At 42.4% G+C, this 12,665-nt stretch overlaps 1 protein-coding gene across 8 annotated transcripts in view; it reads right to left on the reverse strand.

The window, feature by feature from the left end:
- syne1a (spectrin repeat containing, nuclear envelope 1a) overlaps positions 1-12,665 on the reverse strand; it is a 114,788-nt gene that overhangs the window by 6,427 nt on the left and 95,696 nt on the right. For 7 of the 8 annotated variants that reach the window (XM_037448716.2, XM_037448713.2, XM_037448712.2 and 4 more), the window contains 18 exons: positions 12,485-12,631; positions 12,136-12,290; positions 11,288-11,435; positions 11,088-11,182; positions 10,747-10,981; positions 10,203-10,397; positions 9,012-9,137; positions 7,891-8,046; positions 7,487-7,645; positions 6,819-6,985; positions 4,188-4,350; positions 3,536-3,723; positions 3,092-3,242; positions 2,283-2,465; positions 1,863-2,000; positions 1,148-1,339; positions 412-727; positions 52-120 (listed from right to left, as the gene is read on the reverse strand). In XM_037448716.2, coding sequence (XP_037304613.2) covers positions 52-120; positions 412-727; positions 1,148-1,339; positions 1,863-2,000; positions 2,283-2,465; positions 3,092-3,242; positions 3,536-3,723; positions 4,188-4,350; positions 6,819-6,985; positions 7,487-7,645; positions 7,891-8,046; positions 9,012-9,137; positions 10,203-10,397; positions 10,747-10,981; positions 11,088-11,182; positions 11,288-11,435; positions 12,136-12,290; positions 12,485-12,631 — 2,983 coding nt within the window. The remainder of the gene's footprint in view (positions 1-51; positions 121-411; positions 728-1,147; positions 1,340-1,862; positions 2,001-2,282; positions 2,466-3,091; positions 3,243-3,535; positions 3,724-4,187; positions 4,351-6,818; positions 6,986-7,486; positions 7,646-7,890; positions 8,047-9,011; positions 9,138-10,202; positions 10,398-10,746; positions 10,982-11,087; positions 11,183-11,287; positions 11,436-12,135; positions 12,291-12,484; positions 12,632-12,665) is intronic. The other variant, XM_037448715.2, reaches the window with a different exon arrangement.

Genomic DNA, 12,665 nt, shown 5'->3' on the forward strand with positions numbered 1-12,665 from the left:
TTGTCATGCTGTGGCATTCTTTATCAGAACCAGAGGGCTGCCGCTTCCTACCGGAGGACGATTTCAATGTGTTCTCAGTCAGTTTTATATAGGCCTCTGGGCTCTCTGGGATAACTACATCTGGGAAGAGAGACATACAACATACACTACTTACAAATGTGGCTATGATTGAATGTCATATCGCTGGTAATCTATACAGATCTTTGAGATGGATTAGAAAATGGAGATCCAGAGCTTCGGAAACTACTGGATCTCATTTGAAGACGCTTTGGTTGAGATTCCCCTTCCTCAAAAAAATAAAATAGGTGCCTTGTTTTCAAGCTTCCACAGCATGTTAACGTATTGTAACGTAATTCATAGCTTTTTGATTTAGATTTCCTTTGTGGCCGAATGTCTCGTTGTGTCACCCACCTGACAGCACTGCGGCAGCCGTCCTCAGATACTCATCTTCCTCCTCTTGCCCGCGGCTCCTTTCCCCGCCTCGTCCCCCGGGGCTGTCCAGACCTCTGCTCAGGTCGTAGTCGTGGTCCCACTCCAACGGGATGGAGTCCACGCTGGCCGGGGTGTCCCTTCCCGAGCGATCCGCCCGGACGAGGGCGGTCGTGGCGGACGCCGGGCGGCTGGACGTCCGGGGCAGAGATGAGTCGCCCCACTGCAGCTCGGAGAGCTCGCCGCCTTCTTCCATGTCCAGCTCTCTGTCCGAACCATCGAGCTCGTCGTCGGCCAGCTGGGAGACAGGGAAACATTAGTAGATGGTGGGTGGCGCACAAAAATGCAAAGGAGATAATGAAATACTGTATAACACAGAGAAAATATAAAGTCAGCTACTTTGAATGTAATAGAGTCAGTTAGAAATGTGAGAGTGCAGTATGTGAGGCACACTGAGGTTAGTGTGTGTGTGCTTACACACAAATGCTACATGAGTGTGAACTGTGGTGGAACCATTATTTCAACATGTAAGAAGACGGCTGTAGTGTTTTAATTGAATAAATGTTTAATAATGTCTATATGGATACTTGCTAATGGAGTAAACACATATATCTCATTATTAACTTATTTCAAATCTAAGTGCATTTTCCAGTATTGTTCTATTGTGGCATAACAACAAGTGCTTCAGCATGCTACCGGAGTCCTTATCTTTACTCACAGGCAGTCGTGTGAGTTTCTTGTAATATCTGTCGACTCGTCCAAAAACCTCTTGACAGTATCTCTGCAGTTCCTCCAGCTCTTCCTCGATGACGGCCGCGTCCAGAGGTTCACTCTTTTTAATCAGAGCTTCCCCCTGTCTGAACACCAGGTCGATCTTCCCCGTGTTCAGATAGATCTCCTGCTGGAAAGCCTGAGCAGCACATGTACATTGCACAGGTCAGAAAATGGCGTTGACAATTATTATTATTATTTACTATTATTTACCATTGATATTGGGTTAATTACATACATTTACTGTGATGCAAACACAAGCAAAGCAACCAAATCTTTGTATTTGACTTTAACTTTAACAAGCAAATATTTGGCAATTTTTTTAAATAATAAATCAACACAACAAATATACAATGGATTTTTTTCCCACTTAAATCGTTACATTTTTACCTAATTTTATCAAGTTTCCTCTCATCTTTAGAACAGAATGATCAATAATAAACTGGAGAGAAAATGGTTCTCTCCAGAAATGCGGCAATTCACCGTACAGAGTCTATACTGTAGCAGATAATATATAATAGTATGGAAAGTACAATAATCAGCATATAATAATCAATATATTCATGTTTTGTACTGATTTGTGGAGACACTGTTCTTGTGGCGGTTGTGTTATGTATCATGTTGGCTTGTTGCATCATCTAAGAACAAATATTCTGCTTTACCCTGAGCTGTTTTATCTTGGCTTGTACGTCACACTCTGAGAAGTGCTCTATGTTGGTTAGTTGGAGGTCCATCTCAGTCAGCCACACCAGGATAATGTCTCGTGCCGTCTCAAACTCCTCCCTCTGGCTGATGAAATGCTGAATATACACACAGAGAAACAAACAAATACATGCATTGCTTCTCTTATTCTTACTTAGTTAGATTGGTGGTAACATTTTGGAAATTCAGTAAATCCAAAAAGTAGACTTATCAAGTACATAATTGGATATGGACATACTTCATTGATTTAGCATGTTAACAGATGGAATACTAGAAAGAGTTTACAGAGCCAATGAGGAGCTGCTATGTTAGAACCAAAGTTGCATCCCTAACTCTTGCAAATGCCAATATTTGAGCCCACAAACTAAAACCAATGTTACCTTGAGTCTGCGTAGGATAGCGGTCACCCTTCTTTGCAGGTTATCCCATCGCCTGTTTCCATCATGCACCATTTCCCTGAGTCGGCAGGACGAGTCGGTGCGGTTCTCCCGGGCCAGGCGGCGGTACTGTTTGTTGATGAGCTCCAGCTGGGTGAGGCACTCCTGGACCTGACGCTGAAAGGCCTGCAACAAACAAACAAAAAAGAGAGACACGTATCCAAACACGGACAAATTAAATGTCTGACACACACTTGAATACACAAATGCAATATTTGATTTTTCTTAAAAAAAATTGTATGTACATGTACAAATAATGCTAAAAATACTACAAGAACTACACATGGCTCCGAAAATTTTTTCTGTTCTACAGTTTGAAAGAAAATGTAAAAAAATAAATAAAAAAAAATAGAATATATAAACAAAAAACAGTAAAATAATTATTAAGAGGTTAGGAGATGTTAAATATTTTAAATATCTGTAACCAAATTCAACTTTCCACTCCGGCACCAACTGTGCAGATCTAAATGGTGGTAAAGGCCATGCAGCAGGAATGTGCACGTGCACAGAGATTGACTGCAGCAGCTGATCAGACCAGTGCAGACGAGTTTGAGCAACATGACACTCTCTTTTTCCTGTGATCTACTGCTCACATTCAGGAATGTCTGTCTGACAAGAAACTTTAAAAACAGCAAAGCATGCACGAATAAAAAACAACATTTAAAACAAGCTTCCAATCCAGCTTTTTATACGTGCAAACACTGTGCAACTTTTATTTACAAGACTCTCTGATCAAAGTGAAAAGGACAAACCTCAAACTTTTTCAGCTCTTCTTTAGCAACAGTATACAGAACTCCAGCAGAGTTAGGCAGAGCCGCGGTTCTTTCTGACGTCTTCAGCCAATCTTCAAATCTGAAGTAATCATCCAGAAACTTCTGCCACAACCTGCACGTCTCCTCGATCCTGCACAGATACATTTACTCAGTAATGTCAAATATCTAAAATACATATTATACAAATTACATGATAGCATAATAGGTAGTGGCATAGTCAACAATGGTATAGTATACAATGGAAGGGAAATATACTCGTACATCTAAAATGCTGAATTACCGATTCCCAGGTTATACATATAAACATCTCAACTATTTATGATTGAATGGACTGTTGCAACTTTAAAAACTTAAAAAATATCGCACAAGTGAGTGCAGAGTAAGCAGATATCAAGAATTTGAATTAATCAAAGAGGCACTGACTTGAGCCTCCTCTCCATGGACATGGCACAGATGTTCCTCCAGCGTCTGTCCAGTCCTCTGGTGGCCTGCTGGATGGAGTCACACTCCGTCTCTGTGGAGCAGGCGTCACAGTCGTGGAGCAGAACCTCACACAGGTTCAACACTGACGCCACTCCCGTGCTGTGTTTCTCTATGTCCCTCTGCAGCTCCTGCAAGTCAGAGAGAATAGAAAAATGATTTTTTCAGCGCTTGTATTAGCATTCCTCTGAATGAGGTTGAATATTGCTTGACGTTTTTTTGTGCTTCTTCATGGTTTCGGTGTAAAATAAAAAGGAGCACAATCAGCCTGTGTAAGCACAGTAAATGCATGTGTGAGGTAACTCTGGAGAGTCAGTGGCGTCTCAGAATCCAGTTAGAGATGCATCTTGACAGCAGTACGGATACCGACTGAAGGCCAGCTTTAAACAAGCAGCCAGAGATATATGCATGAGTCATGCTCCTGTGATTCAATGCCACAGCTTTTAAACCAACGTGGTTTGAGTCATATCCTGCTGTTATTTTGTTTCTACGGCTTGTAAAGGCGCTTGCACACGTGAGTGTGCATATGGCTAGTAGCATGCCTGCAAGACATGTCATTTCCATTGCTTCTGAATGTGAGTGATGTCCCACTCGCCTGCTGCTGGTTGAGTTTCCTCTGAATCTCGTGGTCGTCACAGGTGTCGTAGACGATGGGCCTGGACAGCTCCGTCTCAATGTGAGCCAGCCATGAACGCAGGCTGCTCATGTTTTTATCTAGCTGCTGCACCGCCACAAGGGTCTCCCTCAACTTCTTTACCCTGGTAGACAAACAAATCAGAGAGCGAGTCGGAGTCAAATGATGGGAGAAGTGTAAACACCGAGGCATGTCACATAATGAGGCAAGACTTTAGGAAATCATAAAACATGCTTAACATATAAATGACTGATTGCTGCATCAAATAAAGGAATATTAGAAGAGATACTGGTTTCTGATGGCATTTTTTTAAATGCATGAAAATATCACGGAAACATTTCTTTTCTTTTTTTGTCAAAATGTAACCGAAGAAATGCATTACAGGAACGATGTTCATCACAGATAGTTACTGAAAACATATTTGGATGTACATGTGCCATGTTCAGCAAAACCGAGCAGAAGAAAAATGAGTGTGAGGAGGAGTATTTCTGATCTGCACAGATAATCATGTTAGAAGGGATGAATCTCTGCTGGCCTCTACATATAAACTGGGCACCATTTGTCATGTATTTGTTAATAGGAGCGAAGGTGTTGGTGATAAATTCATGACATCTGGAAAGTGTAGACACATTCAGCAGGGCTACTCTACTCTCATTGCAGCTCTAACGTGATGTGGCAGTATGCGCTGCATGTCATCAGCTGCACACCACATTTGCAAAATTCCTGAACCAGCGTTGTGAAATCTCACAATATGCTGTAGTGATTTTGTTTACATCATGGGATGATATTGCACAGCATCACACATAATCTACTGCTACGACCACTAAATAGGTTTAAACACTAGTTAAACCAGATTCCCAGAAAACCATGAGGCTAAAACAAACAACAGCAGAAAGAAGATTAAGCTGTATAATAACATACCTATCTGGATGCTGTAGCACTCATGATAAATAATCCTAGAAAATTCTATTCTACACAGCAGTAGCTGGATAACAACACACAACATAATCTATTTCAAGAGAATGAGAAGAATAAGCTTTGCACGTTGGAAGCACATGGAGCTTTTTCGAGGCAGTAGAAACTAGTTGTGTACAATAAAGTCTTTAGAAAAGTTTGTCCTGCCTGTTGACATCGCAGTCACAATTTGGCAGATCCTCACTCGGGCATCCCGCCATATTATCCGTCCCTAAATCCAAAACCATGGGGGTGCGGAGATCCCAAAGACAACGTTACTATCAGGAAGTGTAGCGATGTTGATCCAAACACGCTTCTCTCTCGTCTGTGTGCTCCACATGGGACTTTCTCTAAACTCTGTGCAGAGGGGGAGGGCAAGCAGGTAGTGGCTGGGTAGCACAACTGTGACTACTCAACGGTTACTCTCCAAGGTTAAAAAAAGAGAACACCAAGAGTCGTGTGTGTATGTGTGTGTGAGTGAGTGCCTTTAGAGTGACAAGTGCTGCTGTTTCTAAATAGAGGCTTACAGTCAGAGGCATGTGCCACAGAGCTGGCCTGTGTCTGAGTATCATACACTAGATACACACAAATGGGACGGTGAACAGAAGCGGAGACTGGACGCTGCATGCAGATCAGCGAACCTCTATGGATTGTTCACATCAAGAAGAAAGAATGTGCGGTAAACCATATCTACTAAAGAATGAAAGGTCCTTGTTTTTTTTGAAAAAAGAAACATCCAAACGCTATCAAAGCATTTTTGCATGAAAAAAAAATCTAAAAAGAAACAGTACATTATAAAGCAGCTACAGACGGCCTATATCGTTGTGTTTATGTAGAGGACGTATATACAGACAAAGAGAGTGCAGCTGTCTGCATGAGGTCAGACCCAGTCCTCCCCTTTCTTCCTTCATCCACTGCAGTCCCAGAGGACAACAGCCGGAAGACCGCTGTGGGGGTGGGGCAGCTGGGGCAGTTCGAGTCAAATGTTCGGGGTCATGAGAGTTTCCATTCACAGCACACAGAAAGGAGGAGTTCTTGTTTTCAATATTAAATTGACGCAAAAATAAGGAATTACACCATGTTGCCAACTGCTCTACAATCGCAACTCTGGTAAGGTTCAAAAAGACAGATGAAGAAAAAAAGAATGAGCTGAGATGAGGAATGTGACCTCTCTCTGCTTAGTCTACAGCTTCACTAAGTTAAAAGCCCCACTGACACCACCAAGGAACTCAGAAAATGCCTCAAAATGCCCCATGTCATGAAGGATGCCATGGCAACCAAACAAGGACTGATTAAAATAATCTCTTCTATACTTGGAGGAGCTGAGAAGCAAAGGATCAGAATTATGAAGAGTAAGCCTTGTGACTAAATTACCTCTTTTCATCTAAATCACTTTACTCTTCATTTATCAGACCATAAGCTACAGCCCAACCAGATAAAGTTAAATAATCCTGTCTACATTTGTTCTAGCGCAAACCTTTTAAATGTTAATCGTGTCGATGCAGTGGATATTATCTATGAATCATTCAATTAAAGCCCACAAGTAGTTTGAACGGTATTCCTGTTACCTCATTGTCTACTCAACTTGTACTAACAAACAGCGCTCTGGAGCTGCTCTTCAGAGTCCTGTACACCCACCTGGCGGCAATGAGGTCCAGCAGGTGTTGCCAACGCTCGCTGACCTTGCTGAGTTTGTGTTGGATCTCGGCAGCCTTGCTCTCTTGGCTGGACCCAGCCAGGCGTGCGCCCATAATCTGCAGCTGCTGCTTGTTTTCCTGAGCTACACCGATCTCCTCTTGGTAGTCCTGGTAGAGAGGCATTAGGTAGGTTAACCACCGGGAGGTGGGAGTGTGGGGTACAGTGCTTGTGTGTTCATGCGACTGTGCATTAGCGCTGCAGATGTGACCACATTAGTAGCTAAAGGCAGAGTAGTGTCATTTACACGGCCAATTCACTATCAAAAAAGAATATTCCAAACATGCGACTATTACTAGTGATTATTTTTTTATAAATAAATCCCAGTTCATGCACCAACCACCAAGTCAAATTCCTTGTATGTCTGACATATTATGGCAATAAATGTTTCTTGATATGTACACATTGTTCAAAGAAATCTGTATTTACATGATATAACATTTTCAGGTTAATTTCCTGCTGTTATTGTTTTACAGTAAATAGTTGACTTTTAGGTATTGGGCAGGAAATATATTCTGCAAGTAAATAAATCCATCTGTGCACAGTGGCCCAGATCCAGGAAATGTAAAAACAATCTTGACTCATCACTTGAATTGTGTGCAGTTAATCACCTTGCGCAGCTTTTCGATCATCTCTTCAATGCTGATGTCTCCATTCTGAGAGACCTTGCTCTCCATCTGTGTGAGCCATTCACACAGCTCCTTGTTTTTCTCATTGAAAACTGCCCACTCATTCAACTTCTCGCTCACCTGCTGCCTACGCAGCGAAAGCTGGGGGGGACACAGGGGAGGACAGAGTGGGGAAGAGAGGACATGTGAGAAAAGAAGGGGAAAGGGATCATTGTAAAGATAAGATAATTAGGAAAGGGTAAGAATTGTTGGAAGATAAACGCAAAGAACTAATTTTAATACAAATAAATCAGACTACTCAGATAATTCTTTTTTAAATCAAAATACCGTCACCCTTTTAAAAACACCCCAGATTAAGCATCACCATGTGTACTGTGAGAATATACCTGGTGGCAGACCTCCCCCCACTGGCGCTGTAGTAGCTGGAGGCGTTCCCGTAGGACTGTGATGTCATCAGCACTGACCACGCCCTCCAAGGTCTCCCTTAGCAGGAACAAGGAAGTGAGGTCATCGGTCCAGCCCTCCACACTGCTCTCCAACTCCTGCATTCAAATGACATGAAAAGAAATGATTTACAATACACAGAGTGAACTATTCCCTTAAATGTGAAGACCAGCCTGCTATCCCACCGACAAAGGCTTAAGCACGAACCAATGAGGCTCAACTGCAGCTGCTGCAGCCTCAAACGGGGAAGGGGAGAAGCAAAACATTAAACTGACAATAGATACACACAGCAAAAAATGCCAAGAAAGATAGAATATTTGTTCAAAATGCAATCATTTGAATTTCCTGAAGAAGAAATAAATAAAAGTAACAAGTTACATTCAAATATGAATACAAAACAGTTCCATTGAAGGGTAAAGGAAAGATAAGGTAACAGACGCATCAAACCTTCTATCGCCTCCTCGTCCGTCATTGTGACGGTTTTGCGGCGGTGTAATCGTTTGTTGACCTGGAGAACGTCTCCATTATGCAATAGGCACAGACGGAAGCACACACACATAGAAAAATATACCCCCACTGCAAGCATGGATGCTCTCTCTCTCTGTCGGTCTTTCTCTCACACTCTCATGCGCACGCACCGATTCTCTCTCCCCACCCCCTCTTCCCTTTGAGCTGATGCTATGTGCCGCTATTCTCACAGGCCTCCTCCTCCTCCCCGAGGAGCTCTGGACAAGTCATGCATGAAACCGGCCTGCACCCACCGTACAGTGGTTAGTAACAAACTGCAAATTATAATAATGTGAATTTTCAGGCAAATATTAATTGACTAACTTGAAACAAAAAGCATCCACATTTGCTCATTCCAGCAGCATCCTGGCAACCGGTTAGCATCATTAGAGACATAATTCAAGTACTAAGACTAATATGGTAAACAGATCAGGAGCAAGACACCAAAGGAGAGAGAGAGAGAGAGAGAGAGAATATGAATGTGCATCTTGCACAAATGCAAAACATAGACCAGGAGGAAAACAGTTTAAATATGTGTGCATCATATGCTTCTCACCTTGCATCGGATTTGCTCCGAGTGCAGCTCCTCGTGGTGGTCAGGCAGCGGCACAGACAGCTTCCTCTTAAAGGCCCTCAGCTTCTCCAGTGAAACATTTATGCCTTTCTCACATCGCTCCCAGTTCTAAACACGCAGAAACACACAGTAAGAATTAGGTCATAAAACACACATATATATATGACACAGTTCACTGAGCTGTGAACTTCTTAAACAGCCCCATGGAAAGAGTGATAAAGCAAAAATCCAACAGACAAGAAGAGACAGCTCTATAATGCGGTTCTGCTCCAAAGGGTGCGGATTAAATCTATTTTTAGAGTCCAGATAATGGTCCAATTCTGAAAAAAATACAGGGTGATATTTGGTAATAAATGATGCAGCTAAGTAGCATACCTGAAGCACAAGTCATGGCAAAAGAGGAGCCAGGATAGGACAAAAATATCTTCAAAAGCTGCTCTTTAAATATAAAGCCAGGAGGAGAGACACAGAGAGAGTAACTAAGACTGTAGGGGAATACGATCGAGAGGAAGAAAGAGGAGAATCTTTTATAGTGCGTCACTCACTTCCATTCTAAACAACAACGGTGCGCTATCACAGCTTGCAAAATCTACCTCGCAAAGCTCAAAATGATTACAGCTCCCTGTGCAGTGTCCCCAATCTGCATGTGCGTTTCTGCTTAGCTGGATGCCTGCCCAGGCCTGACAATCATCTTTGTGCCACGTTGTCCAATTTATCTGGCAAAAGAAGTGAGTGTGCTCCTTCTCCGTCTTCTCAGGAGTGGAGATGCAACGTTGCATAATTCATGCGATGACCTGGTTTCAGTGTCCTGAATGTATAACCGAGTGGACTCATTAAGGGCTCAGATGCCCTTCGGCACCCTGCACTCTGCGGCACAGTAGAGAAACACAGCTTTTGCCTTCAACACAGACAGTGCTCAAATGAGGCCTTACAAACCTAGTACAGGATGTCCTATAATAAGATTACTCAGTACTCTCTTGTATAATGAAAAATAAACAAACGCTCTCAATTTTGCAGGCCAATGTACCGGAGGATAAAACAGAAAGTGGAAAGAGGCGGGACACAAAAAAAAGTCTTAAATGTTGTGGTGTCATATGTTTTAGACAAGAAAAGACCCAAAAGAACAAAAGAGATAATATGAAAACCCAATTCCAGCTGTAGTCTTTGACTTACCTTGAGCAAGCCGTGCAGCTCCCTCCTCTGCTTGTCCAGGCGGTGGTGGCCGTGTCTCCACCTGTCCTGAATCTCCATCAACTCCGTCTGCAGCGTGGACTCGGTCCTGTCGTCGGCCGACAACAGCAGGCTCCTGCCGGCCTCCACAGTCAGGATGTAGCCTCCCTGCTGCCTGTGCAGCACTCGCTCCTTCAGCTGGAGGAGCAGAGACAGGGACAGTGGGCAGAGAGGGGACAGGTTAACTAAGGGAGTCTAAGTTTTGGGGATGAGGTGAGGGTTTGTTACTGAGAGGACAATTTAGTGTTAAGTGTAATTGACGTTTGACGTGTTAAGAATTCTTTTTTAGGATACATTTTTGTATCTACATACTTCAAATGACTTCAAGAGCCCAGTAGCCTCATACATAATGAAAACTTTTAGAATAAGCTTTCAGGCAAAATAACTTGTCTGGGGCAGAGCAGGAGTGACTGGACCAATTATTTCATCCACCTGAAATGTACTTGAGATTAGAAATGTGATAAAAGTTGATAATTGAGGGGCTAACCTGAATCTGATCCAACACGTTTCTGGCCTGCTGCAAGGCGACTGGTTCTCCTGGCTGATGTTCATCCGTATCACAAGTCACTTCTTGAAGCCATTGTAACAGCTTCTCTGACATCTCCCGGTAGTTCTGCCACTGGCGGACCAGACTATCAATAATGCCCCTTCGTTGCTGGGCACGTCTCACCACACCTTGCCACTGATTGCTTAACAAGGCCAGTTTCACACTGAAATCGTCTCTGTTAAGTGGACACGAGAGAGACAGAAGCATGTATACTGCACACACTGGTTCCATGAAATAAGATATTTTCATATATATATATTTAGGTTTGTGTGTGTTTTTACCTGTCGTCCACTTGTCCCTGTTCCAACATATGATGGCCATCATTGATGATGGAGTAGAGAATCTGTTGCCTGCTAAACATCTCTGCTTGGAACAACTACAGGTACACATACACAAATGTATATATAGCAACAGTATAAAATACACACACATACACTCTCTGCAAAAAGAGTATTTACATGTACTTTAATGTTTCTCTGACCTCATGCTCCCTCTGCTGCTCCAGCAGATCGAGGTAGTTTCCTGAAATGTCAACAGCCAGCTTCCGTTCGGTCTGCGACAGGAACTCCATCCACACCTCGCACTTCTGGAGGAAACTCTGCTGCTGGAGCAACACCGCCTGCAGTTTACTGGAGACATAAACAATATTAACACATAAGAGTTTTTCTGAGTCAAATTAAACTTTTTTTTAAAAGGTGGGTCTTTGTATAATTCTACAATACAAAAATAAATATAACTTCAAAGACTCACTGGCCTGTAAAAAGGCAGTTAACTTTTTCCTTTTTTATTTATGACTCATTGATTTCATTGTAATGTTTGGTCTGGCTGTTTAAAGAAAAGAGAACTTTCAAACCAGTCAAAAAGCTGCAATGTGCAGGTACGTGAACATGAAGTACAAAATAAAGGCTTAAAGGTCAAGATAAAGAGTAAGTGCCCATCCAGGAAGCTCTAACGAGTAAAGAGAACGCATCCACAAAGAAGCAAGGATTATTTTTTTTGGTGACGCGACACCTCACATTTATTGGTTGGGAGATTTTAACAGTTGAGTTGTTGCACAATAAAAAAAGAAGTCTGGGAACAGACGCTTCCACAGGCACACAAAGGCCGCTTGAGTGTGAGGAAATGACAATTGTGTCGTGTATTTGGTTTTGAGAGAGAGAGCATTAAAAAAAATTAAAAGAAATTAATAAGTCATTAAAATGATTACTCTCTTGAATACAGGCAGGAATGAGCTCCATCGTTCACATTTATAGTTCTGAAGTAAGGTGAAAAGTTAAATTCTTACATATGGTAGACTTATTTGATTTAAAATCTAAAGGTTTTAGGTACCTGAACCTCTCAGAGAGATGAGCGGAGTGAGCGGCCCAGGCTCTGTTCAGACTTTGCAGCCGTTTAACATCTCTGTCGCTGACTGGCAGTCTGTACACAGACTCATTAACGCGCTCCAGGTCTGGAGAGAGGCTGCTCAGCTTCAACAAGTAAACCTGGGAATGCATTATTACATTACATTACATTAAAGGACCAAAATTGCTTTTTCAGTCAAAGGAAAGTGAATCTATTAGTATTGAATTAGTATCAAAGCTTTTGATCAGATTGAAATGTTATACTTGATCAATTTTGTGAAAATGCATATTACGCATATTCTACAACAACAACAAAGCCAGTAACTGTTTTATACCCTCAATCTTTCCATACGTGTCTCGACCAGAATGAGCTCTGGTGAGCCGACTGGGTCGGACTCCTTCAGAACCTCTTCTGCCTCCTCAGCCTCGCGGATCAGAGTTTCCAGCTGCTCTCTGAAACCCGCACAGGCCTGAGAACCAGACTGTAAACAGTCCAACAGAAACAGAGAGAATACC

This window comes from Pungitius pungitius, chromosome 20 (genome assembly GCF_949316345.1).
Source record: "Pungitius pungitius chromosome 20, fPunPun2.1, whole genome shotgun sequence".
Lineage (NCBI taxonomy): Eukaryota > Metazoa > Chordata > Actinopteri > Perciformes > Gasterosteidae > Pungitius > Pungitius pungitius.